This window comes from Podarcis raffonei, chromosome W (genome assembly GCF_027172205.1).
Source record: "Podarcis raffonei isolate rPodRaf1 chromosome W, rPodRaf1.pri, whole genome shotgun sequence".
Taxonomy (NCBI): Eukaryota; Metazoa; Chordata; class Lepidosauria; order Squamata; family Lacertidae; genus Podarcis; species Podarcis raffonei.
The window spans coordinates 25,067,876-25,093,057 of record NC_070620.1 but is presented as its reverse complement, the minus strand read 5'-3'; the positions used below and the strand labels follow the sequence as shown (position 1 = coordinate 25,093,057).

At 44.0% G+C, this 25,182-nt stretch overlaps 1 protein-coding gene across 1 annotated transcript in view; it reads right to left on the bottom strand.

Annotated features, from left to right (window-relative positions):
* The window catches only part of LOC128406002 (craniofacial development protein 2-like), a 32,722-nt gene extending 9,942 nt beyond the window's left edge, over nucleotides 1-22,780 (bottom strand). The window contains exon 1 of the mRNA XM_053373053.1: nucleotides 22,011-22,780. Within this exon, the coding sequence (XP_053229028.1) occupies nucleotides 22,011-22,780 (770 nt within the window). The remainder of the gene's footprint in view (nucleotides 1-22,010) is intronic.
* Nucleotides 22,781-25,182: the final 2,402 nt, after the last annotated feature.

Genomic DNA, 25,182 nt, shown 5'->3' with positions numbered 1-25,182 from the left:
CCAGATAGTCTCTTTATTACTTTCTTCATCTTCTTGTTGTTATCATATATTCCTTTCTTTACGATCTCTGATAATCTTCACAAGCGGGTTGGAAACAAACATCCTCTGTGTGGGTTTTAGACTCCCAAAAATCCTATCACATAGGGACAGACGCCATTCCACACTTCCGTAAAGAATTTATCCTCTGTCTGTCCTTTAATTTTCCCAGGCTTGCCAAGTATATCACAAAGGGCTCTGCCAGGTTTAGATCACATTCCAATCATCATTCACATTCCGATGATCTTTTTTTTTTTTTATAATATTTTTATTAAGGAGTTTTTTATGATCACAAAGACATAACATAACAATACAATAAACACAACTGATACATAAACAAACAAAAACAAAAACAAAACAAAAAACAAGTACCATTTCATATCTTAATTTCTTATACCTTTCTTCCCCGACTTCCTCATGCCTCCCTTTTCTGTATTCCAAATTCTAATCAATTACTCAGCAAATCTTCCCTTATTTTAATTTAAATTTAAACTAATCTTCCTTATTCTCCTTGTCTTAACCATTACTAATAGTAACCCTTTACTTTCCAGTCCAACATCATTCTAACTTTCATTAATTTTGTAATATTTCTTTAAATAGTCCTTAAACTTTTTCCATTCTTCTTCCGCTGCTTCTCTTCCCTGGTTTCGGATTCTGCTCGTCATTTCTGCCAAACCCATGTAGTCAATCACCTTCATCTGCCATTCTTCCAGTGTGGGTAGATCTTGTGTCTTCCAGTACTTCGCAATGAGTATTCTAGCTGCTGTTGTAGCATACATAAAGAAAGTTATATCCGTCTTTAACACCCCTTGGCCAACAATACCCAAGAGAAGGGCCTCTGGTTTCTTAGGAAAGGTATATTTAAATACCTTTTTAAGTTCATTATAGATCATTTCCCAGAATGCCTTAATCTTCGGGCACGTCCACCAAAGGTGAAAGAATGTACCTTCCTTTTCTTTACATTTCCAACATTTATTATCAGGCAAATGGTAAATCTTTGCAAGCTTGACTGGGGTTATGTACCACCTATAGATCATTTTCATAATATTTTCTCTTAAGGCATTACATGCCGTAAATTTCATCCCGGTGGTCCACAACTTTTCCCAATCAGCAAACAAAATGTTATGACCAATGTCCTGAGCCCATTTAATCATACTTGATTTAACCGTTTCATCTTGTGTATTCCATTTCAGCAGCAAATTATACATTTTTGACAAATTCTTAGTACTGGATTCTAACAATTCAGTCTCCAATTTTGATTTTTCCACCTGGAAACCAATTTTACTGTCCAATTTAAATACTTCATTTATTTGGTGATAGTGCAACCAATCTCTCACCTTCCCTTTTAATTTCTCAAAACTCTGCAATCTCAGTTTGTCCCCTTCCTTCTCCAGAATTTCCCAATATCTTGGCCACTTCGACTCCATATTTAACTTTTTAACTGCCTTAGCTTCCATTGGCGACAGCCACCTTGGGGTTTTGTTTTCCAGCAAATCTTTATATCTGACCCAGACATTTAATAGTGCTTTTCTGACAATATGGTTTTTAAAACTTTTATGTGCTTTAACCTTGTCATACCACAAATATGCATGCCACCCAAAAATATTGTTAAAACCTTCCAAATGCAAAATGTCTGTGTTTTCAAGAAGCAGCCAATCTTTTAGCCAGCAGAAAGCTGCCGCTTCATAGTACAGTTTAAAGTCTGGCAGGGCAAACCCCCCTCTTTCCTTTGAATCCGTTAATATCTTAAATTTAATTCTGGGCTTCTTGCCCTGCCAGACAAATTTAGATATGTCTTTCTGCCACTTCTTGAAACAGTCCATTTTATCCATTATTTGTAATGCTTGGAACAAGAACAACATTCTTGGCAATACATTCATTTTTATAACTGCGATTCGACCTAACAAGGAAAGCTTCAAGTTTGACCAAATCTCCAAATCTTTTTTCACTTCTGTCCAAGTTTTTTCATAATTATCTTTAAATAGGTTCACATTCTTAGCTGTCATATTTATACCCAGGTATTTCACTTTTTTAACCACAGTTAACCCCGTCTCATTCTGAAACCTTTCTTTTTCAACCTGTGTTAAATTTTTCGCCAATACCTTAGTCTTTAACTTATTCAATTTAAATCCTGCCATTTGACCAAACTCATGAATTATTTCCAAAACTCTTTTCGTGCTAGCTTCTGGCTCTTGTAATGTAAGTACTAGATCATCTGCAAATGCTCTCAGTTTGTATTGTTTAGCTCCGACCTGGATCCCTTTAACCAGCTGGTCCCTCCTAATCATATTAAGCAAAACCTCCAGGACCGATATAAAAAGTAGTGGGGAGATAGGGCACCCCTGACGTGTCCCTTTTTCAATCTTGAACTCTTCTGTAACCACATTATTTACAATTAATTTTGCTTTCTGTTCAGAGTATATTGCACCTATACCGTTTTCAAACCCTTGGCCTACCCCCATCCCTCGGAGGTTCCTCAACATGAAACTCCAAGATATATTATCAAAGGCTTTCTCGGCGTCCACAAATATCAAAACAGCCTTAGTATTTATATTCACTTCCAACTTCTCCAAAATGTCAATTATATTCCTTACGTTGTCCGACAAATGCCTTTTCGGGAGAAAGCCCGCTTGGTCCCCATGAATTTCCTCCATCAAAACTCTTTTCAATCTCTTTGCTAAAATATCAGCAAAGATTTTATAATCCACATTTAATAACGAGATGGGTCGGTAGTTCTTAAGTTGGGTCTTTTCAGTCTCTGTCTTTGGTATAAGTGTGATGTAGGCCTCCCTCCACGTATCGGGTGCCCTCCTCCCCTCCATGATCTCGTTGCAGACTTCCTTCAAAGGTTGTATCAACCCTTCCTTCAAAACTTTGTAATATTTGGAAGTCAGTCCATCCGGTCCAGGTGATTTGCCCAACGTCATGCTTTGAATGGCATCTTCTATTTCCTGTGCTGATATCTCCTGGTTCAAAATTGTCTTACTTTCCTGCGAAATCTTTTTCAGCCCATTTTTCTCGAGGAATTGTTGTATATCCATTTCTTTCTGCGGCCCTTGTGTATACAATTGTCTAAAGTAGCTCTGAAAACAGTTCCTAATTTCCACTGGGTTGCATATGTTCTTTCCCTCCACTTCTATGTTTGTTACCGTGTTGAGTTTTTGTCTCTTCTTTATTTGCCAAGCCAATAGCTTGCCGCATTTATCTGCAGATTCAAAAGTCTTTTGTCTCATTTGTTTAATTTTCCATTCTATTTCTTGATTCATCAGTTCCATATATTGTGTTTGATACAATTTAATTTCTCTTAAAATCTCTTGCGATTTTGGCTTCAATCTTAGTTTCCTTTCCCCTTCTTTTATCTTTTCCAAAATTTTCTCTTTCCTCTCATTTTGCTTTCTTTTCTTTAATGTATTTTGTTGTATCAAAAACCCTCTCATCACGGCTTTACTTGCGTCCCATACTATTCTTTTTTCTACTTTAGTCCTTAAGTTGATTTCAAAATAATCTTTCAAAGTTTTTTGGGCCTTCTTGCAAATCTCCTCGTCTCTAAATAAGGTGTCATTCATTCTCCATCTGAAGGAGCCAGTTGTTGTTTGCTTCATCACCATCTTTACTGCGTTATGGTCAGAGAAGGTTTTTGGGCAGATTTCCACTTTCTTTATGTTTGACGCCATACTGCTAGTCACCCAAATTTGGTCAATCCGTGTCCATGTCATTTTGGCTTCAGAAAAGAAGGTTCCCTCTCTTTCTAATGGGTGTTTTGTTCTCCAAATGTCAATCAAGTCCATGTTGTCAGTCATTTCAAAAAAAGTTTTTGGTAGTCTTCCGTCTTTTGTGACTACCTGTCTTTGTGCTTTGTCCATATTTGTTGAAACTACTCCATTCATGTCACCCATCATAATTAAATTGTAATCCATATAATCCATCAAAATCTCATGCAACTTCTTAAAGAATTCAGCTTTCCCTTCGTTTGGTGCATAGATTCCCACTATCAAAAACTTTTCTCCTTGAAATTGAATTTCAATTGCCAAATATCTTCCTTGATCATCTTTAAAAATTTGTTTCGGTTGCAAATTTTCCTTTGCATAGATCACCACTCCTCTCTTTTTTACTCTGTCTGAAGATATAAATTCTTGTCCCAATCTTTTATTTATTAATAATTTTCTATGTGCTCTTGTCACATGAGTCTCTTGTAAACAAATCAAGTCCAATTGGTCTTTCTTTAAAGCATGAAATATATTTTTCCTTTTTCTGGGAATATTTAAACCGTTACAATTCCAGGTTAGAAGTTGCAGAGCCATGATGGGGTTATTTACTTCCTCCTACAGCTCCCAATTGTTGTTCGTCTTTTGTCGGTGATTCCGTGTCCGTATCTAATGGTCCCTTGCTTGAAGGGTGTCCTTGTCCTGGAAACGTCTCTTTCTGTAGGTCTTCTTCGTGTTCTCCTAAGAACTTGTCTTTATCACTCACTGTCTTTATTCTTCTTTTCTTCCCCTTGTATTTAAAAGACAAGCCTTGGGGAAACTCCCACCTGAATGGTATGTAGTTCCTTTTCAGCAGTGTCACCAAGTCCTTGTAAGGACCTCTTGCATCCAAAATACTTTTGGGAATGTCTTTAAAAATCTCAATGTGAAAATCTTCAATTTGAAGGGTTGTTTGATAATGCAGGTTCAGTATTTTGTCTCTCTCCTCCTTTGATCTTAAAGTTATTAAGCAGTCTCTGGGTCTGTTCTTCCTCTGCCTTGTTCCCAGTCTAAATGCACTCTCAATCTTAAATTTTTCTTTATCCAGCTCCTGCTTCCAAAAGTCAGAAAATTCTTTTGTCAAGTAGTCCACCAAGTTGTCTCCTTCCTTTTCCGGCACAAGTCTAATCCTTAGGTTCCTCTCCTTGCGTTGCATATCCTGCATAGAGAGTGCCAGCTCGTACTCATCTAGTTTCCTGTACACCGGTGGAAATTTTTCCTCGGCAGCAGTTGCAATTTCTTTAGCTTCCTCGGCTATCTTTCGTGTTGTAGATGAATCTTCCAGTAGTTTCCCAATTGCTTCTGCATTAGAGTTCACTTTGTTCCCAAGGTCAGTTATACTTTTTGTATTTAAATCAATTTTCCCAGAAATTTCTTCAATTTTCTTATTTGTTTCAGCGCCTTGCTTTTTTAATTCCTCCAAAGAGTCATTTATTTTCCCCAATGCCTTAGCAAATGCTTCTTCTGAAGACATTATTTTCACTTTCGCCTTTGAGACAGCTGCAGTTCCAGAGGCTCCTGATACAGAAGCCCTTCTTTGCATAGAAAGATCGACTTTGTATTGTCTACCAGATCTCAAGGTTGTTTCTTGTGAGTCCTCTTTCTCTTTACCATCTGCCATAACAAAGTCTTTCACTCAAGGTCATTCCCACACTCTTAAGCTGTCAGAAAAAGAAAATCTCAAGTTTTAAACTCCACTTGTTGCTGAAACAATTCACAAGTCCTCTAGAGGGCGTAAAGTCAAATCCTTGCCTTCAAATTAGTCCCACTCCTTCCAAAAAACAAACAAAAGCCCTCCTAGTCTCTTACAATTATTCTTTTTTCTTTTTAAAAGATCCAAATCAATAGTGTGCTGCAAATAGCTTTACAGTGCAACAAAGTAACGTATTTCAAGTTGAGAGTAGCCAGAGTCAATATTACAGTTACTTTTTAACCTTCTTGTAACAACAGTCCTTAGCCGGTTCCTTTTCTCCGGCAGTCCGACCCCCAGGTGAAGGAGCAGCGATAAACAGTTCAATTTCTTTTGAGCAGGCAGAAAAGCACTTTAACGTCTTCTTCCCCCCCCCTCCTGCCTTCGGGGGAGGGAGTTCTTTGCTTGGTGGTGGATTTCTTAGTTCGCAAAACTCTCCTGTCAAAAAGTTACAGCTTGAATGCCTTTCGCTTTGATCTTGCTACAGAACGGAAAGCAGACTTCCTTTTTAGTGCTTGTCCGTCTCGGTGCCCAAATTCTTTAATTTTAACGTCCAATTATATTTTAAAGTTCAATCCTACTCACGGAAAATTGGTCTTTTAATCCAAATTCACCGGAAGAAGTCAGCGCTCTCCGCTAATGGCGACGCGGCTTCACTTCGCAGGCTGGGTAGAAGCGACTCTCAGCACCGCTCCACACACCCTCCGCTGTTCCGTAGCCTTTAGAAAGGCTATTTCACAACGTCGGGGGGGCGCAAAGGTGCCCGCCGAGTCTCCAGTTCACAGGCTACGCGCCTGTGATTTTTGAGGGTCCCCGCTCCGCCGTGGCTGCAGGACCCGAACCCACGAAGCAGATCTCTCCCGGAGCTCCGGGAGAAATCCGCCATTAAGCGCTGGCGCTAACCGGAAGTCCCACATTCCGATGATCTTGGTCCTCCGCCCCCCGTCTTTCTTAGACAAGTCTGTCTTAGCGAGACGCCATTTAAAACTGCGTCATAAAAACTTTCCTATGTTCTCCGATGTTTACCAATCCTCTCTTTGATCAATAATTCACTCCACACAGTTCTTGAATTCCTGCTTGTGATTAATAAAATGCAACAATCTTCGACTTCCGGTCGGCGCCAGCGTCTAATGGCTGCCTCCTGCTGAGCTCCGCTCTGGGAGGCTGCTTCGCGAGTTCGGGTCTGACCGCTACGGCGAAGCGGGGACCCCTAAAATCTCAGGCGCAGAAGCCTGAGAGCAAGGAGGCTCGGTGGGTACCTTAAGCGCCCCCCTCACTGCAAAGGAGTCTTTTTAAAGGCTCCGGAGCGGCATCGGGGAGCGCGGTGCTGAGAGCCGCTACCCAGCCCGCGAAGTGAAGCCGTGCTGCCATTTGACGGAGAGCGTCGATTCCTTCCTGACATTCGGAACGTAATTGGATTATCCGTGAGTAAGAAGGAACAACAACTTCAAAAGAAAAACATTTAGAAATTGGCTGAAAACGGAGAAGGTAAAAAATAAGGAAGTCTGCCTTCCTCGAACTGCATGTAATTAAAGCAACAAAATAGGAGGCTGCAATTTGACAGGAAGCAGCTTTAAAAATTGACGGACTCAGACATTGGACTTAATTCCCCCTCTAGCAGGCAGGGGCAGGGGGGGAAGAATTTTGATTTGTCTTTCCTGCATGGAGGAAGCATAGAAGGGGAAATTTCTGCCGTTTTGAACCCTTGGGGAGGGCTGCCTGGAAAGTAAGCCACCGGGACTGAGAGCTGTCACTAGAGGCTTGCTACAAAGTTGGTGTTTTGCCCTTTTATAACAAGTAAAGACTCTACTTGCTTCAAGTCTGGTACTCTGGAAAGTTACAATTTGCTATTATTTGGATACAATTAACAACTGGTTATTACTTTTGTTACCTTTGAAGGGAACTCTTGTTGTTTTGCAATAGGAACTTTGGACTGCTCCCTCTAGAGGTTGCAGGGAAATTGCTATTATCTTTACTGCAAGGAACAGGCTTGTGGAATTTTCCAACTGAAAGTAATTCCCGTGGGAACGACCTTGGGATGAGTGGCCCAACAGAAGAGAGAATAACAACAAGAGCTAAGAGTAAAGTTGAACTCAAAAAGAAGGGGGTCAATTACAAATCCAGCTGCAGCTGCCACAACTCTTTCTATGGATACAGTGACAGTGACACGGGCATTAGTTAAAATAAATGAATCTTTGGAAGTGCTCACAAAGCAGAGCACTGAAAACTCCAAACAGCTGTCTGAGCTGTCAACAAAATTGGATTTAAATACAGAGACAATAAATAAATTAGTCAAAGAAAATGAAATAACTAGAAAAATTGCGGAGGAGGCCAAAATTTCTGCAGAAGAGGCAAAAAATTATGCAGAAACTGCACAGGAAAAATTGGTACCAGTCAGTAAAAAGCTGGAAGAACATGATGCGGCCCTGTCTTTAATGGAATTACAGAGGAAAAGTAGGAACTTGAGATTGAGATTGATCCCAGAAAATGAAAAGGACAATTTGATAGACTTTCTTACAAAAGAATTTCTGGAATTTTGGCAGGACGATTTGAAAGAAGAGGAATTTAAGATAATAACTGCTTTCAGACTGGGCAGGAGACAAAACAGAAAGAGCCCAAGAGATTGCTTGATAATTCTGAGATCTCAGGAGGAGAGAGATAAGATATTAAATTTACATTTTCAAAGACCCCTTGAGATTGAAGATTTTCGTGTGCAGATTTTTAAAGATATTCCTAAATATATCCTGGAAGTGAGGACCTACTACAAGGATTTGGTCACCCTACTAAGAAAGAACAACATACCATTCAGATGGGAGTTCCCACAAGGCCTGTCTTTCAACTATAAGGGAAAGAAAATCAAGATAAAAACAGTGCAAGATAAAGAACAATTTTTGGCAAGGAACGAGGAGGACCTTTTGAAGGAAACGGTGGAACCTACGGACCTAGCAGAAGTACCAGACATTTCAAATCTATCCTTTGGGATCAAAACACCAACAGAAGAAGACTTGCTGGGAGCAGCTGGAGGAATAACTAAATAAATAACAAGATGTCTCTGCAAATTTTAAGCTGGAATTGTAATGGACTGAACCTCCCTAGAAAAAGACGTGAGGTTTTTCATATCTTAAAAAAAGAACAATTGGACTTGATTTGTTTACAAGAAACCCACGTGACCAGAGTTCATCGAAAATTACTTATTAACAAAAGATTAGGACAAGAATTTGTTTCATCGGACAAAGTGAAGAAAAGAGGAGTGGTGATTTATGCAAAGGAAAAGTTGGCCCCTAAATTTGTATTTAAAGATGAACAAGGAAGATATCTGGCAATTGAAATTCAAGTTCAAGGAGAAAAACTATTGATTATAGGAGTTTATGCACCGAATGAAGGGAAGTCAGAATTTTTAAAGAAATTGCATGAGACATTAATGGACTATTTGGATTATAATGTAGTTTTAATGGGAGATATGAATGGAGTGGTCTCTACAAATATGGACAAAGCACAAAGACAGGTGGTCTCCAAAGATGGGAGACTACCTAAGACCTTTTTTGAAATGACTGACAATATGAACCTGATTGACATTTGGAGAACAAGGAATCCTCTTGAGAGAGAGGGAACTTTCTTTTCTGAGGCAAAAATGACCTGGACTCGAATTGACCAAATTTGGGTAACTAGTGGAATGGCATCTAAGATAAAGAAAGTGGAAATCTGCCCAAAGACTTGCTCCGACCATAACGCCGTAAAGATGGAAATGAACACAACAACAGCTGGATCCTTTAGATGGAGGATGAATGACTCCCTGTTTAGAGATGCAGAGGTGTATAAAAAGGCCCAGAAGGTATTGAAGGACTACTTTGAGATAAATCTGAGAACACAAGTGGAAAAAAGAGTGATTTGGGACGCAAGTAAAGCCGTCATGCGAGGATTTTTAATACAACAGAATTCTATAAAAAGGAAGAGACATAATGAGAAGAAGGATAAGATCCTGGAAAAGATAAAAGGGGGGAAAAATTGAGATCCAAACCAAAGTCACATGAAATTTTGAGAGAAATTAAGTTTTATCAGAGACAATATATGGATTTGATGAACCAAGAGATAGAATGGAAAATAAAACAAATGAGACAAAAGTCATTTGAATCGGCTGATAAATGTGGGAAACTTCTGGCATGGCAATTGAAGAAGAGACAAAAACAGAATACGGTTACAAATCTAGAAGTGGAAGGAAAGAGCATTTATAAACCAAATGAGATTAGAAACTGTTTTCAGAGTTATTTCAGGAGACTTTATGCACAAGGGCCGGTGAATGAAAAAGAAATAGAAGAATTTCTTAAAAAATACGGATTACAAAAAAATTCTGAACAAAGTAAAGTGACTTTAAACTAGAAGATTACTGATCAAGAAATTGAGGGAGCCATTCAAAGTATGCAATTGGGAAAATCCCCAGGACCTGATGGGCTAACCTCCAGATACTACAAAGCTTTGAAAGAATGGCTTATACAACCATTGAAGGAGGTTTGTAATGAAATTTTAGAGGGGAAAAAGGCACCTGAATCGTGGAAAGAGGCTTATATCACACTTATACCAAAGTCAGAGACTGAGAAGAACCAGGTTAAGAACTACCGCCCTATATCATTACTCAATGTGGATTACAAAATTTTTGCAGACATTTTAGCAAAAAGATTGAAAAGAGTTTTGGTGGGGGAGATTCATAAAGACCAAGCGGGCTTTCTTCCAGGAAGACATTTGTCAGACAATGTGAGAAATATAATAGACATTATGGAGTTACTGGAAGTTAATATTAATACTAAGGCAGTATTAATATTTGTGGATGCGGAGAAAGCCTTTGACAATATTTCTTGGAGTTTTATGAAAAAGAATCTCCAAGGGATGGGGGTAGGCCAAGGTTTTGAGAATGGTATAAGTGCGATTTATTCTGAACAAAAAGCAAAACTGATTGTAAATATTGTGGTTACAGAAGAATTTGCTATTGAAAAAGGGACACGACAGGGATGCCCAATATCCCCACTGCTTTTTATATCTGTCCTGGAGGTTTTATTAAACATGATTAGAGGGGACCAGCTGGTTAAAGGGATTCAGGTCGGAGCTAAACAGTACAAACTGAGAGCATTTGCAGATGATCTAGTTTTAACTTTACAAGAGCCAGACACTAGTACGAGAAGAGTTTTAGAGTTAATACAAGTATTTGGTCAAGTAGCAGGCTTTAAGCTGAACAAACAGAAAACGAAAGTACTGGATAAAAATTTAACAAGTGCAGAAAGAGAGAAATTCCAGAGTGATACTGGTTTATTGGTAGCAAAGAAGGTGAAATACCTGGGGATAAATTTGACATCCAAGAATGTGAATCTATTTAAAGATAACTATGAGAAATACTGGGCAGAAGTGAAAAAAGATTTAGAAATATGGTCAAGTCTGAGACTTTCCTTGTTAGGCCGAATTGCTGTTATTAAGATGAATGTTTTGCCAAGAATGTTATTTTTGTTTCAAACATTGCAGATTGTGGACAAAATGAATTGTTTCAAGAGGTGGCAAAAAGATATATCTAGATTTGTCTGGCAGGGCAAAAAGCCCAGAATAAAATTTAAGATACTAACTGACGCAAAAGAAAGAGGGGGGTTTGCCCTGCCGGACTTAAAACTGTACTATGAATCAGCGGCTTTTTGCTGGCTGAAAAATTGGCTGCTTCTTGAAAATACAGATATTTTGGATTTGGAAGGGTTCAATAATAGATTTGGTTGGCATGCATATATATGGTATGACAAGGTTAAGATCCATCAAGGTTTTAAAAACCATATTGTTGTTACGAAAAAGGAGCAATGCAGAAGCAAGCACCAGGTGGCTGGAATGGTAAACAGGATGTGGATGTTATTGGATTGTACCGTGGGAACCAGGAACAGTCTATTCACTGCTCTGAGAGCCGGATGTTACCTCAGAGCAGCACATGACCCTGTACTGGAAGTACATGGGTGGAGTTTTTTCTCTCTCTGTAGCTGGGAAACAGAGTGTGCAGACATGTTTCTCTGTACTGCTGAAAGACAGGAATAAAGACATGTAGATATATTTCTGTCTGTCTCTTTCCCCCTCCCTGGGGGAGGAGTGGTGTGTTCTTTTCACGTTTGAAAAGGATCGCCGAAGAGACCTCCCTTGATCTTGCCGGCAGACGCTGGCAGGGGAGGTCACAAGGATTCAAGCCGGGCACCTGGAGGGTGGCCAAATTCCTAAGAGCTGGAGGCTCTGCTTGCTTCAATTCCGACATCTGGTAGCAGACCGATGGTTATCTGATCTATGAGAATCTGCATGAGAGGTGAGAGGTCGATGAATCGTTGCCATCCTCTGCACCTAAGAAGATAAAGAAAAGCGTCTGCCTGCAGCCAGAAGCTGAACAGACAAGGCAACGGAGCCAGAAAAGGTATGCTGCATTTTGGGCTAGAGAGAAAAATGAACGCAGAAAGGCTTATTTTCTGGTTCACAATAGCTGCGTTTGAAAAACAGCTCTGAAAGAGCAAGCTTGCATACCAGGAATTCCTGTGGTGAGATAAGGAGTTCCGTCCTGAGCAGGTTGCTAGGCAACGTCTGCCAGTTACTGAGTGGCCTAAAAAGAGCCTGGGAAATCGAAAGTGTATCTGCGCAGCTGTGCAAGGGTTTTGAAAAAACAGCCCGAAGGTTTGCCTGCCAGTGAAGCAGTAAACAAAGACTTTTGGAGTTTACTGGCTTGAAAAGTGAAAGCTGGCTTGGGATTGAGTGTAAAGCTGACCCTTGGATTCAGCATGGATGCCAAGAAGGGGGGAGTGCCCCTGAATGCCGTGGTTCTAGATGAACACAGCCGGCATGCTGCACTGGAAGAAAAGGACAGGGGGAGGGAGGAACGGAGTTCCAATTCCCCCGCAGATGAAGCTACTGGAAAGGATGCTGTAGCTTTGAATGTTGTCCAGTGTTACAGTTGTGGACAGGCTGGGCATCTTCAGCGGAGCTGCAAGAAGCCACGTCAGCCAAAAGGAGCGAAGGGCCGCTCAGCAAAGCCTGAGGCGTCAGGCAAAGGTCATACCAAGCCTATGGTGGAACCTGCAAAGGCATTGATGGCGAAAGGAACCACGCCAGATGTTGGGAACGCGTTTATTATCGACACTGCAGCGACGGTTCATATGTCCCCACACAGAGAACTCTTTTCAACGTTTAAGAAGCAAAGCTTCACTGTGACACAGGCCAACGGTCAGGAGCTGGAAGCGGCCGGCGTGGGGACTGTCTATCTTAAGAGTCTGGACTTGACAATAAACAATGTTTACTTGGTTCCTGAATTGAAGTTCAATCTGCTGAGTGTTTCGCAGATTGCAAAGAGAGGACTGAGACTGTGCTACGATGCTGAGAGCTGCGAGATCTACAAAGATGGAGAGTTATATCTTTCTGCCAAACAGAAGGATGGACTATATTTGTTGACTTTTGCACAAAGTGATTACATGGAATGTAATTCATCTGTGTCTAACCTAGTTTCTCTTGCAGGCGTGAGCAAGAAGAAGACCGGAGTCAACAGAGCATTTCAGCGGGTGTATGCTGATGTGATTGGTCCTCTAGAACCATCTAGAGGCAATGCAAGATATTATCTTGTGTGTGTGGACCATTTCTCTAACTATGTCTGGGTTTATGTGTTGAGAAAGCCACAGGAAGCCTTGGAGAGGTTTCAGGAGTTTTGTGACAAAGTTAAGAGTATGCATGATGCTAACATTGATTGTCTATTCACAGATGAGAAGCAGATTTTTCTTTTACAGGATTTCCAAAGGTTCCTGCAGAAGAAGGGGATCAGACACAAGATTGCTGTTTCAGCGGAAGCGTGGAACAAGGGTGTCTGTGTACGGATGAACAGAGAATTGCAAAAGGGGATGGAAGCGCAATTGCTTAGTTCACATCTCTCACATGAGTACTGGGCCGAGTCTCTAATGTCGTTCTGTTATACGAAAGTGAGAAAGGTTTCAAAAGAGTTGGGAAGTTCTCCTTTTGAGAAACTGTTCCACAGAAAACCTTCTGTTGCCCATTTCAAGGTTTTCGGGTCTCATGTGAGAACAGAAGCTCCAGGTGGAGTAAAGAATGCCAGAGGCATTTTTGTGGGGTATGAAAAGGGTCTCTACAGAGTAATTTTGTCTGAATCTGGTCAGGTGATTCTCACAAAATTTCTAGAGAGTGCTCCTGAACAGGAGAGAGTGATAGTACACACATTTCCCACTGAGGACGATTCAGATGATGATGATTTCACTGATTTCAGCTGTACAGAAAGTGATGACACTGATAGCTCGGAGAGCTCAGTTGTCACAGTCATTGAGAGGAAGTCTCACACAATGGATAGGCCTTCACAACTGAAGGATGAACCACTGTTTACCATTGGAACTAGTTCTCCAAAGAGTCCTGAGACTGGACCAGTAAGCAGAGAGGATCAGCACCTCATACGTAGGTCTGAGAGAGTTACAAAGGGTCAACCACCCAAGAGGTACTCAAAAGAGTTTGCTAACTTAGCTGTTGCATGTGTTGCTGTTGTAAACAACCAAGGACAGGTTGGAGCTGTGTCTAAGTCAGAGACAAAGACACAACAGAGAGTTGCTAGCCAAGGTAATGCAGATGCACTCATTCCTTGGAAACCAGACAACCAGAGAGGTACACTGGGGAAACCAGTGGCGGGGAGTTCCAAGGGTGGAACTGAAACAACAGGGGAGTGTTATGTGTATAACAACTGTTTGTTTTCTTCTCTGGATCATGCTTTGCTTGCTGCAACACGCATTGATTCTTTTGGGGGAGGATGTTACGAAAAAGGAGCAATGCAGAAGCAAGCACCAGGTGGCTGGAATGGTAAACAGGATGTGGATGTTATTGGATTGTACCGTGGGAACCAGGAACAGTCTATTCACTGCTCTGAGAGCCGGATGTTACCTCAGAGCAGCACATGACCCTGTACTGGAAGTACATGGGTGGAGTTTTTTCTCTCTCTGTAGCTGGGAAACAGAGTGTGCAGACATGTTTCTCTGTACTGCTGAAAGACAGGAATAAAGACATGTAGATATATTTCTGTCTGTCTCTTTCCCCCTCCCTGGGGGAGGAGTGGTGTGTTCTTTTCACGTTTGAAAAGGATCGCCGAAGAGACCTCCCTTGATCTTGCCGGCAGACGCTGGCAGGGGAGGTCACAAGGATTCAAGCCGGGCACCTGGAGGGTGGCCAAATTCCTAAGAGCTGGAGGCTCTGCTTGCTTCAATTCCGACAATTGTTAGAAAAGCCCTATATAATGTATGGATTAGGTATAAAGATTTGTTGGAAAACAAAACACCCAGGTGGTTGTCACCGATGGAAGCTAAGGAAGTGAAAAAATTAAATATGGAATCCAAATGGCCGAAATATTGGGAAATCATAGAGTATGAGGAGGGAAAAGTTAAATTGCAGAGTTATGAGAAATTGAAGTCCAAAGTAAGAGACTGGCTTCATTATTACCAGATAAATGAAGTTTTTAAACAGGACAGGAAAATTGGCTTTCAGGTGGAGAGGTCGAAATTAGAAACAGAGCTTTTGGAACCCAGTACTAAGAATTTGTCAAGAATGTATAACTTGCTGTTGAAATGGAACACACAGGACGAGATGGTTAAATCAGCTATGATTAAATGGGCACAGGACATTGGACATGACATTATGTTTGCTGACTGGGAACAGTTATGGACCACCGGTATAAAGTTCACGGCATGTAATGCCTTAAGAGAGAATATTATGAAAATGATTTATAGGTGGTACATGACCCCAGTCAAGCTTGCAAAAATTTATCACTTGCCCAATAACAAATGCTGGAAATGTAATGAAACTGAAGGTACTTTTTATCACCTTTGGTGGACGTGCCCAAAGATTAAGGCTTTCTGGGAAAGGATTTATAATGAAATGAAAAAGGTGCTTAAATGCACTTTTGTGAAGAAACCAGAAGCCTTCCTCCTGGGCATGGTAGGCCAATTGGTGTCAAAGAAAGATAGGATGTTTTTTATGTATGCGACAACAGCAGCAAGAGTACTTTTAGCAAAGTACTGGAAGACACAAGAACTACCCACACTGGAAGAATGGCAGACGAAGGTGATTGACTACATGGGACTGGCTGAGATGACGGGCAGAATCCGCGACCAAGGGAAAGAGACGGTGGAAGAAGATTGGAAGAAATTTAAAGTTTATCTTAAGAACTGTTGTAAAATTAATGAGTGTTAAAATGTTTTGAGTAATGCAAAATAGAATTGCAGCGATAAACAATCGGATATGAGAAAAAGGACTTAAAGGAAGTGTTATAAGTAATTAAAATTAGGGGTTGCTGGAAAGATTTAAAACAGGGATGCAGAAAAAGGAGGTATGGGGAAGTCGCTGAAAGAAGGCTTAAGGAAAAGAAGGTTAAGAAATTATACGTGTTTATATGTTTGTTTGTTTTTGTATTGTTTTGTATTTGTGATGGGATGGTGAGCTGCTTGTGCGTAAAATCCTAGTCCCTCAGAGTTTGGCTAAGTCCACAAACCTCTGTCTGTGACGGAGCTCCTTAAGCATGGCTCCATCAGTCGCTCGTTGAATCGGACAGTGGGCGTTTACGGAACTTCTTCCAGCATAAAAGCTCCTTAACGGAAACGCGTCTTCTGGACTCTCGGCGTGACAGTTTCCGGCGAGGAGTGGGTGTCCCTACAGGAGGTCCTGAAACCTCCCCACTGTTCTCACTTGAAGTGTCTCTGAGCCCTCCCTCCGACTCACTTTCCCTTGGAACTCCACTTCTCCCCCTGCTGGTCCCCTCCTCAGCTGAATGGTCTCTCTCACCCTCCGTGAGCCCCTTCACCTCCTGCGTCTCAGATGGCAGTTCCCTGACATCCACCTCCCCTCCAGGGCCCCCTTCACCCCCTTCCCTCCCCTCCTCTGCGGGAGGCGAGGGAGCAAAACCCCTGAAGGAACCTCCCTCATCTTCCGAAGTTTCGAACACTTCCCTCCACCTGTTGCTGTTTCCGGTTTCCAAGTACTCCTCCTCATCGGAGTCTGCTCCTTCTTCCAACTCCGATTCCCTGAATCCTTCCAGTTCCTCCTCATCGTCGGTGGTGCCAAAGTACTCCCTCCGGAACCTCGCTACTGGCTGAGGTTTCCTGGGGAACCTTTGGTGGAACGTTTCGATCAAGATCTCGTCACGGACCTCCTCTGCCGTCACCCAGGTGTTTTCCGACTCCGGCTCCCCTTCCCACGCGACCAAATACTCCACCTGATTACCCTTCCACCTGGAGTCAATGATCTCCGCCACATGGTTGCTGCTTTCCCTTTCTTCTATGGCTGGCCCCCGTGTGGATGCCCCTTCACCTTCCCCCCTATATGGTGACAGTAATGACCTGTGGAATACTGGGTGCAGTTTCATGTGGTTCGGTAACCGGAGTCTGAAAGCCACTGGGTTGACCTGTTGAATGACCTCAAATGGTCCCAATCTTTTGGGTCTCAATTTCTTGCAACCCCCCTTGAACGGCAACCCTTGGGTTGATAGCCAGACCTGACTCCCCACCCTAATGGTTTCACCTTCCCTTCTGCTCTTGTCTGCCTGCCTCTTATATTCTTCTTTGGCCCTTTCTAAGTTGAGTTGGAGTTGACGATGGATCGCTTCCATCTCTTCTACAAAATGTTCAGCGGCCGGGACACTCCATCTCTCCCCTCCTTCCCCTGGAAACGCCCTGGGGTGGCACCCATAATTAGCCAAAAAGGGGCTCATCCCGGTGGACACATTCTCTGCATTATTGTAAGCAAATTCCGCTAGCGCCAACTTTTCGACCCAATCGTTCTCTCTGTCATTGACATAACACCTCAGGTATTGTTGGAGGATACCGTTTGCCCTCTCCGCCTGCCCATTGGTCTCAGGGTGCCTGGCAGTCGAAAAGTTGACCTCTACGTGCAACAAGCTCATAAGTTTCCTCCAGAATCTGGACGTGAACTGTTTCCCTCTGTCGGAGACCACCCTCAAGGGGGCGCCATGCAGCCTAAAAATATGTTCTACAAACAATTTCGCTGTCTCTTCCGCCGTGACTGCATGTGAGCAAGCTACAAAGTGACCCATCTTAGTTAACAGGTCTACTACGACTAGTATGGCGGTTTTCCCCTGGGATTTGGGCAGATCAGTCATAAAATCTATCGATACCGCCTCCCACGGTCGTTCTGGTGTGGGTAACGGTTCTAATAACCCCGCTGGCGCCCGCCTTTCTCCTTTGGCTCTCTGGCATTGGTCACACCTTCTCACATACTCCCGTACATCCTCCCTCACCTTGGGCCACCAAAACTCCCTGGTCACCAACCACATGGTCTTGTGTTGCCCAAAATGCCCCGCTGTGGGGTTGTCGTGCAGCTGTTTGAGTACTCTCCCCCTCAATTCCCCTTCGGGTATATATAGTGCCCCTTTGTAATACAATGCCCCGTTTCTTTCTTCAAAACCTCCGGGGTCTTCTCCCTCTCTCCTTAAACCTCTGAGCTTATCCTGGGCGTATTCATCATTTACCGTTCCCTCTACCAGTTCTCTTTGCCCCACCCAGGCCGCCCCACACACCCAGTGGTCCTCTGGGATAATATGTCTCTCTTCAGGCGCTCCCTCCCCCTCCAAATATTCTGGTTTGCGTGAGAGAGCGTCCGCTCTAATGTTTTCTGGACCTGGCACATAGCAGATTTCAAAATGGAATTTGGAGAACTCCTGGGCCCACCTCACTTGTCGTTGGTTGAGCACTCGTGCCGTTCTCCAATACTCCAAATTCTTGTGGTCCGTACACACTTGCACCTTATGCTGTGCGCCAATTAGTAAATGTCTCCATCTCCGGAACGCTTCGTGAATGGCGAGTAGTTCTCGGTCATATACGGTGTAGTTCCTCTCGGATTTGTTCAGCTTACGCGAAAAGAAGGCACACGGTCTCCATTCCGACTTATTGCTCCCCGGCTGAAGCAGCACCGCCCCCACCGCCCGGTCTGAGGCATCAGTTTCCACTCTCATGGGTTTTTGTAAATCCACATGCAGGAGCTGTTCTTCCGAAGCGAATGCCCTTTGCAATTCCTCAAATGCTTGCTCCGCCTCCGCCGTCCAAACGAATTTCTTCTTGCTGCTTAGACAGTCCGTGATGGGAGCCGTTAAGTGGGCAAAGTTCTTGATGAATTTACGGTAAAAGTTCCCAAACCCTAAGAACCTTTGCACATCCTTTTTCGTTTTCGGTGTCTTCCATTCCAGCACCGCCTGGACCTTGCCTGGATCCATGGCTAATCCCTTGTCTGATAAGCGGTACCCCAGGAATTCCACCTCCTTGGTGTGAAACTGACACTTCTCCAATTTCACCCACAGCTGGTTTGCTTGCAGCTGGCTCAGCACTTCCCTGACATCCTTTACATGCTGCTCCTCATTCTCTGAATATATCAGCACGTCATCGAGGAAGGCCACGCAATTCTTGTAAAGCAAAGGTCCCAGGACATGGTTCATGAGCGATTGAAAACAGGCGGAGCCTGATTGCAATCCGAATGGCATAACGAGATATTCAAAAGCCCCCAAAGGGGTGAACATGGTGGTTTTCCATTCATCCCCTTTCCTTATTCGTATCAGGTTGTATGCCCCTCTCAGGTCCAGTTTCGTGAATATCTTTCCCTTCCTCACCCTGGTCAAAATGTCATCAATCCTGGGCATGGGGAAAGTCACTGGTTCTGACACGGCATTTAGCCGCCGGTAGTCCACTACAAGCCTGGGTTTATCCGTGTTTTTTTTGTCCACAAAAAACACTGGGCTCCCCCCCACCGCTCTGGACTCTCTGATGAAGCCCCTCTTCAGGTTTTTATCAATAAACTCCCTTAACTCCTGCATTTCCCTGTCTGACATGGCGTACAGCTTGCCCACGGGGAGCTGGGCCCCAGGGACCAGGTTAATTTGGCAGTCAAAGTCTCTATGCGGTGGTAGTTTATCTGCTTCCCTTTCGCTGAAGACCTTGCTCAGGTCAGCGTATTGTTTGGGCACCTTCCCTTTGTCCGCCACTTCCGTCCCTGCTAGAAAGGCTTTTGCCCCTTCTGGCACCTTTCCTTCTCTGCAGTGTTCCAGGCAATGTGCTGACCCAAAGGAGACCACTCTCTGATGCCAGCCCACTAGCGGGTCATGCAACGCTAGCCAGCTCATTCCCAAAATGACGGGAGCCCCTCCCAGGGTGGCCACATTGAACGCTATCCTTTCGGTGTGCCTGGCCACCCTCATAACCATTGGGACGGTCTGTAGGCTAACTTCTCCTCCCAACAGCTCCCTCCCATCGATCGTGGTCACCTGCAGGGGGTTGCTTAAAGGGAGTATCTGTATCTGGTGTTCGGCTGCAAACTCCTTACTCATAAAATTACAGGAGCTGCCTGAGTCCAACAGCGCCTTTGTCTTTAGTGGGTATCCGTTTGCCAGCTCTAGCAACACCTCTATTACTAGGGCTGGTCTTGGAGGTTCCGGAGTGGGCACTTTTACTTCTCCTTGGCCTGGCTGCAGTGCCCTGACGGTGGCAGCCAGGCGTTGGCTTTTACTGGCTCCTGTACTCCCTCCTCCTTCCCCCCAACAGCTCCCGCCATCCCTTGCCATTCCTTTCTTTGCGGGCAGACTCTGGCAAAGTGACCTGGCTGCTGGCACAGATAACATTTCTTGGCGCTCTTTTCCTCCTTCTTCCTCCCTTCACTGGGATTTGAAACTGCGCGCACGCGCGCTGTTCCAACTTCCATCGGCTCTCCTGGCGGGAAACTCGGCTCTGGAATCTCTGGAATGCGGAAATCCCTCCAACGCTCTCCTTTCCCCTCCCGCTTCTCCAAGGCTCTTGCCTCCTGGCGCGCTCCAATGGTCAGCGCTGATTTGGTCAGCTGGTCCATAGACTCCGCCCTGGGCGCTCGGGAAAGTTCGTCTTTCACCGCCGAAGAAAGCCCCTCTTCAAAGAGCATTTGAATGGGTTCCGCCGATAGGTCCCACCCTAATTTATGTATCAACATTGTAAACTCAGTCCAGTACTCACGAACCGATCGGCTACCCTGTTTGCAAGCCATCAATTGTCTGCGCACCAGTCCCTGTTCAATCTCGCTGGAAAACATCAAATCCATGGCGCAAAAAAACTTCCTCGTGTCCTTCAGCATTTCACTATTCCCTGCCATCAGGGGTCTAACCCAGTCTCTCGCCCCCCCTTTGAGATGGCCAATCACAAACGCCACTCGCGATGCCTCGTCGGGAAAGTCGTTAAACTGCAGTTCGAGAGCATACTGCATCTCTGTCCTAAAGGCTTGGTAGTTCCTGGGGTCCCCCCCAAACTTCTGCACCAAACCTGGCATCTTTCTTGCTAGTGTAGCGCCTTTTGCCTTTTCTGCATCCTGCGCCCTCCTTTCCTCTAGCCTCGCCGTTTGCAGTGCTAGCTGGACTTCCAACACCCTGTACCTTTCTTCCAGGCTTGGACCCTCTCCCGCTCCTCCTGCTCCCCCGGCTCCGGCTGGGTTGCTCATGATGCCTCTCTGCACAAGCTGCTTTCAGGGACTGTCCGATTGCTGTGATGGGATGGTGAGCTGCTTGTGCGTAAAATCCTAGTCCCTCAGAGTTTGGCTAAGTCTACAAACCTCTGTCTGTGACGGAGCTCCTTAAGCATGGCTCCATCAGTCGCTCGTTGAATCGGACAGTGGGCGTTTACGGAACTTCTTCCAGCATAAAAGCTCCTTAACGGAAACGCGTCTTCTGGACTCTCGGCGTGACAGTTTCCGGCGAGGAGTGGGTGTCCCTACAGGAGGTCCTGAAACCTCCCCACTGTTCTCACTTGAAGTGTCTCTGAGCCCTCCCTCCGACTCACTTTCCCTTGGAACTCCACTTCTCCCCCTGCTGGTCCCCTCCTCAGCTGAATGGTCTCTCTCACCCTCCGTGAGCCCCTTCACCTCCTGCGTCTCAGATGGCAGTTCCCTGACAGTATTGTCTTTTAAAATGTGTTGGAAAATCAATAAAAATTTATTAAAAAAAATAAAAAATAAAATGCAACAATCTTCTTTCTGGGGTGGAGGGTTATTAATACTCACATAAGGCATAGAAAAGAAAAGTTTTTTCCTCCACCCCCCTTCTGATTCACTCCAAACATACCAGTCTCTTAATGCTGATTCATCACTTGATTTATTTGTTCCGTCCGTCGCTCCGGTCACAGAGATCCATTAATCAGCAGTCTTATCTCCCGAACTTCGCTTGATGTATGTGCTTTAGCTTCTTTCCAATTATATGTTTCCAATTATATTTTCAAGCTAAAGCAAACCCGAGCGCTGATTGGAGACAGCATCAGGAAGAGCCGACTTCAACGAGGGCTTGTGCCAAGCACACCCTTCTTTCGAATCCGGGGGTGCATTATGGACACCGCTGGCAAGGCAGTCCCCCCCCCATCTCCTTGGGGGGGGGGAAGGCTGCATACTTCCCATAGCAGCCTCTTAATTACCTCGTGTGGGACGGAGAGATGTTATTGTTGGCCATCTTCCAATGCCCCCCAAGAATATAATCAATCTGATTTTGATGCTGCCCATCTGGTGATGTCCATGTGTAGAGTCGTCTCTTGTGTTGTTGGAAAAGCGTGTTTGTGACGACCAGCTTGTTCTCTTGACAGAACTCTATGAGCCTTTGCCCTGCTTCATTTTGATCTCCAAGGCCAAACTTGCCAGTTGTTCCTTTTATCTCTTGACTCCCTACTTTAGCATTCCAATCCCCTATAATGAGAACATCCTTCTTTGGTGTCATTTCTAGAAGGTGTTGTAAGTCTTCATAGAATTGGTCAATTTCAGTTTCTTCAGCACCAGTGGTTGGTGCATAAACTTGGATTACTGTGATGTTAAAAGGTCTGCCTTGGATTCGTATCGAGATCATTCTATCATTTTTGAGATTGCATCCCAGTACAGCTTTCGCCACTCTTTTGTTGACTATGAGGGCCACTCCATTTCTTTTGTGGGATTCTTGCCCACAGTAGTAGATATGATGGTCATCCAAACTGAATTTACCCATTCCCGTCCATTTTAGTTCACTGATGCCCAGGATGTCAATATTTATTCTTGCCATCTCATTTTTGACCACATCTAACTTACCCAGGTTCATGGTTCTTACATTCCAGGTTCCTATACAATATTTTTCTTTACAGCATTGGACTTTCCTTTCGCTTTCAGGCATATCCGCAACTGAGCGTCCTTTCGGCTTTGGCCCAGCCGCTTCATCAGCTCTGGATCTACTTGTACTTTTCCTCCGCTCTTCCTCAGTAGCATGTTGGACGCCTTCCGACCTGAGGGGCTCATCTTCCAGCGTCATAACTTTTATATGCCTGTTGTCTTTGTCCATGGAGTTCTAAGGTTAGCATTTGCCAATACTGCCCCATTCTGCTTTATCTGGCACTGATCTCCCACAAAGTTTACTTCAAATCCTGCTTTTGCCAAGTCAGGAATACTCAGATTGTTTTGCAAACTAGGCACACACAACACATTCCTGAATGTGTGTCCCAGCTGTGGGAACACAACCTCCCCCTCATAGACCACATTAGCTTTCTGGCCTGTAGCAAGACTTACATGTTTTTTGTTTGAAGGCCTAGCATCAGTTAGCAATGCTTTTCTTTTACAAAAAAGTTTGAGAAGCTCCGCTGTCCAGAACCCACAGCTCTTCATTTTCTTGGCCATCTGCAGACACCCAAGCGGTAGACTCTCTCTGCTGCCTCCTGTGCTTCTGCTGTTTTTGTTGTTTTCTCGGGCAGTCCCGAAGCAGAAGTCCACTGGACTTGCAGCAAAAACACCTTTTTACTTTGTTGACCACCGGCTAGTCTGCAGCAGCTCCTCCTGGCTGTTTCTCCAGCTCCCAACACCTCTGCTCTTCCCGGCGGCTGTTCCCTCTGGGATGCTCCAACAGCTGGGCTGAGGTCATATTTCGCTCTGAACGCCTGTCCTCCTCTGCATACAACCGTTCGGTAACGTATTCCAGAGTCAGCTTATCAGTCTCTACCGACTCGAGGGAATTGACCAGCATATCATAGCTGTCATCAAGGGAACTCAGGACTATAAAGACTTTGTCCTCTTCCCCCACAGGCCTCCCTCTTAAGGCTAGCTCCTCGAAACAGCCTGTTAGGAATTTTAAGTGGTTCACCAGGGAGTCCCCCGGTTTCTTCCGACACCAGTACATTCTCCTGGTCAGTGTTATCAGCGAGCCAGCTGTCTCTCGCACATGGACAGCCTTGAGCGCATTCCACACCTCACTTGCTGTCACCTTATCAGCTACATAGACTAGCTGGCTGTCGTCCACTCCAAGGATGATTGTAGCCAAAGCTTTCTCATCCTTTTCTAGCTGGGCCTCTGCTAGTGCCAGCTTTTCATCCTCATCCTCATCCTCCTCAGAGGGCTGCGGTGGATCTTCCACCACTTTCCACAGGCCCTCACGCTTGAGGAAGTGTTGCATGCGGACTGACCAGATGCTGTAGTTTGTGGCCGTCAGCTTCTCCAGCAACACACCAGCTCTGGACTGCTCCTTCCCTGCAGCTCACCTCCAGCACCCACGGCTAGATAACTGCCACCTGTACTCTTGCGCAGCGGAAGCGTGCTGGGCTCATAACCCTGTCGTGAATTCCTCGTGGCGCTTTTAGCAGAATGCTCTGAGTCCCAGGTTCTTTAGTGCAGTATTTATTATTGTGTGCTAAATATATCTACAGATATCTACAGAAGCAGTTCAGACAAAGTACCTGCACCTTGAGGCAAAAAGAAGACACTCCTCTACACCACACACACCACAATTACTGTTGAACAGGCTTTTCTTTTAAACCGGTGACAGCCAATCACATTACTGCTGAGTCATTCCACAGAGAGTATTGCATCAGCCTGTTGCAAACTGAAGCCTGCAGACTTACACAGCATCCTGTGAATCCCAACAGTGACAACCCCCACAAGATCTTCTTTCTCCATCACAGGAGAAGTGGGATAAGGCTTCCTCTGCAAGTACACCCCAGCCATGGAACTTCCCCCCCCCCAGAGGGAAGGATGGCCACAAGTTTGAAGAACCTCCTCTGTCTTTTTGAAACACACTTTGTCATCCAGGTATATAGCGGAATTCTTTAAGCCTCCTCTGAATCACAGGACTCATGGTGTATTGCAATATTCTGGTTGTGTTGGATCCATTATGTTTTAAAGGTTGTGTTACTCTATTGTGTCAGAAACTGTTTTGGGCCAGTGCAGATGTGAAAAGTAGTCTGTGTAATAATTTTGTGACTTTGGTAATTGAGTTTGATCTGTTTCATCTCTTCCTCCCCCCCCCCCATTTTCTCCTTTTTCTTTCTTCTGTATCATTTGCCTACAGAAGATGCTAGGGGAGCCTTTTTGCCTGAAATGCATGTTAAACATTATTATTTTTGAAGAAAAAACAAATAAATAAAAAATTCAAATAAATATACTAGAGAAAATCTAAGAAGATTTTGTAGAACTTCCAACTCTGGTCACCTAGGGGCAACTCTCCACTCGCCATTGGGTGAACAGGAAAGCAACTACTTCAAAACTCCCTTCGAAACAGCCACCAGTGTCTACAGGTTCTTTTCAGCAAGGGTGTATAACCACTAAAAATCAAAACTATCAAATTAACCCAACAGCAATTTGTAAAGCAAAGTAGGCCAAGTATTTTCTGGTTATCATCTTTCTTTGGTTCCTGAATAAAAAAAAAGGCACACAAATAAATTCAGTAAT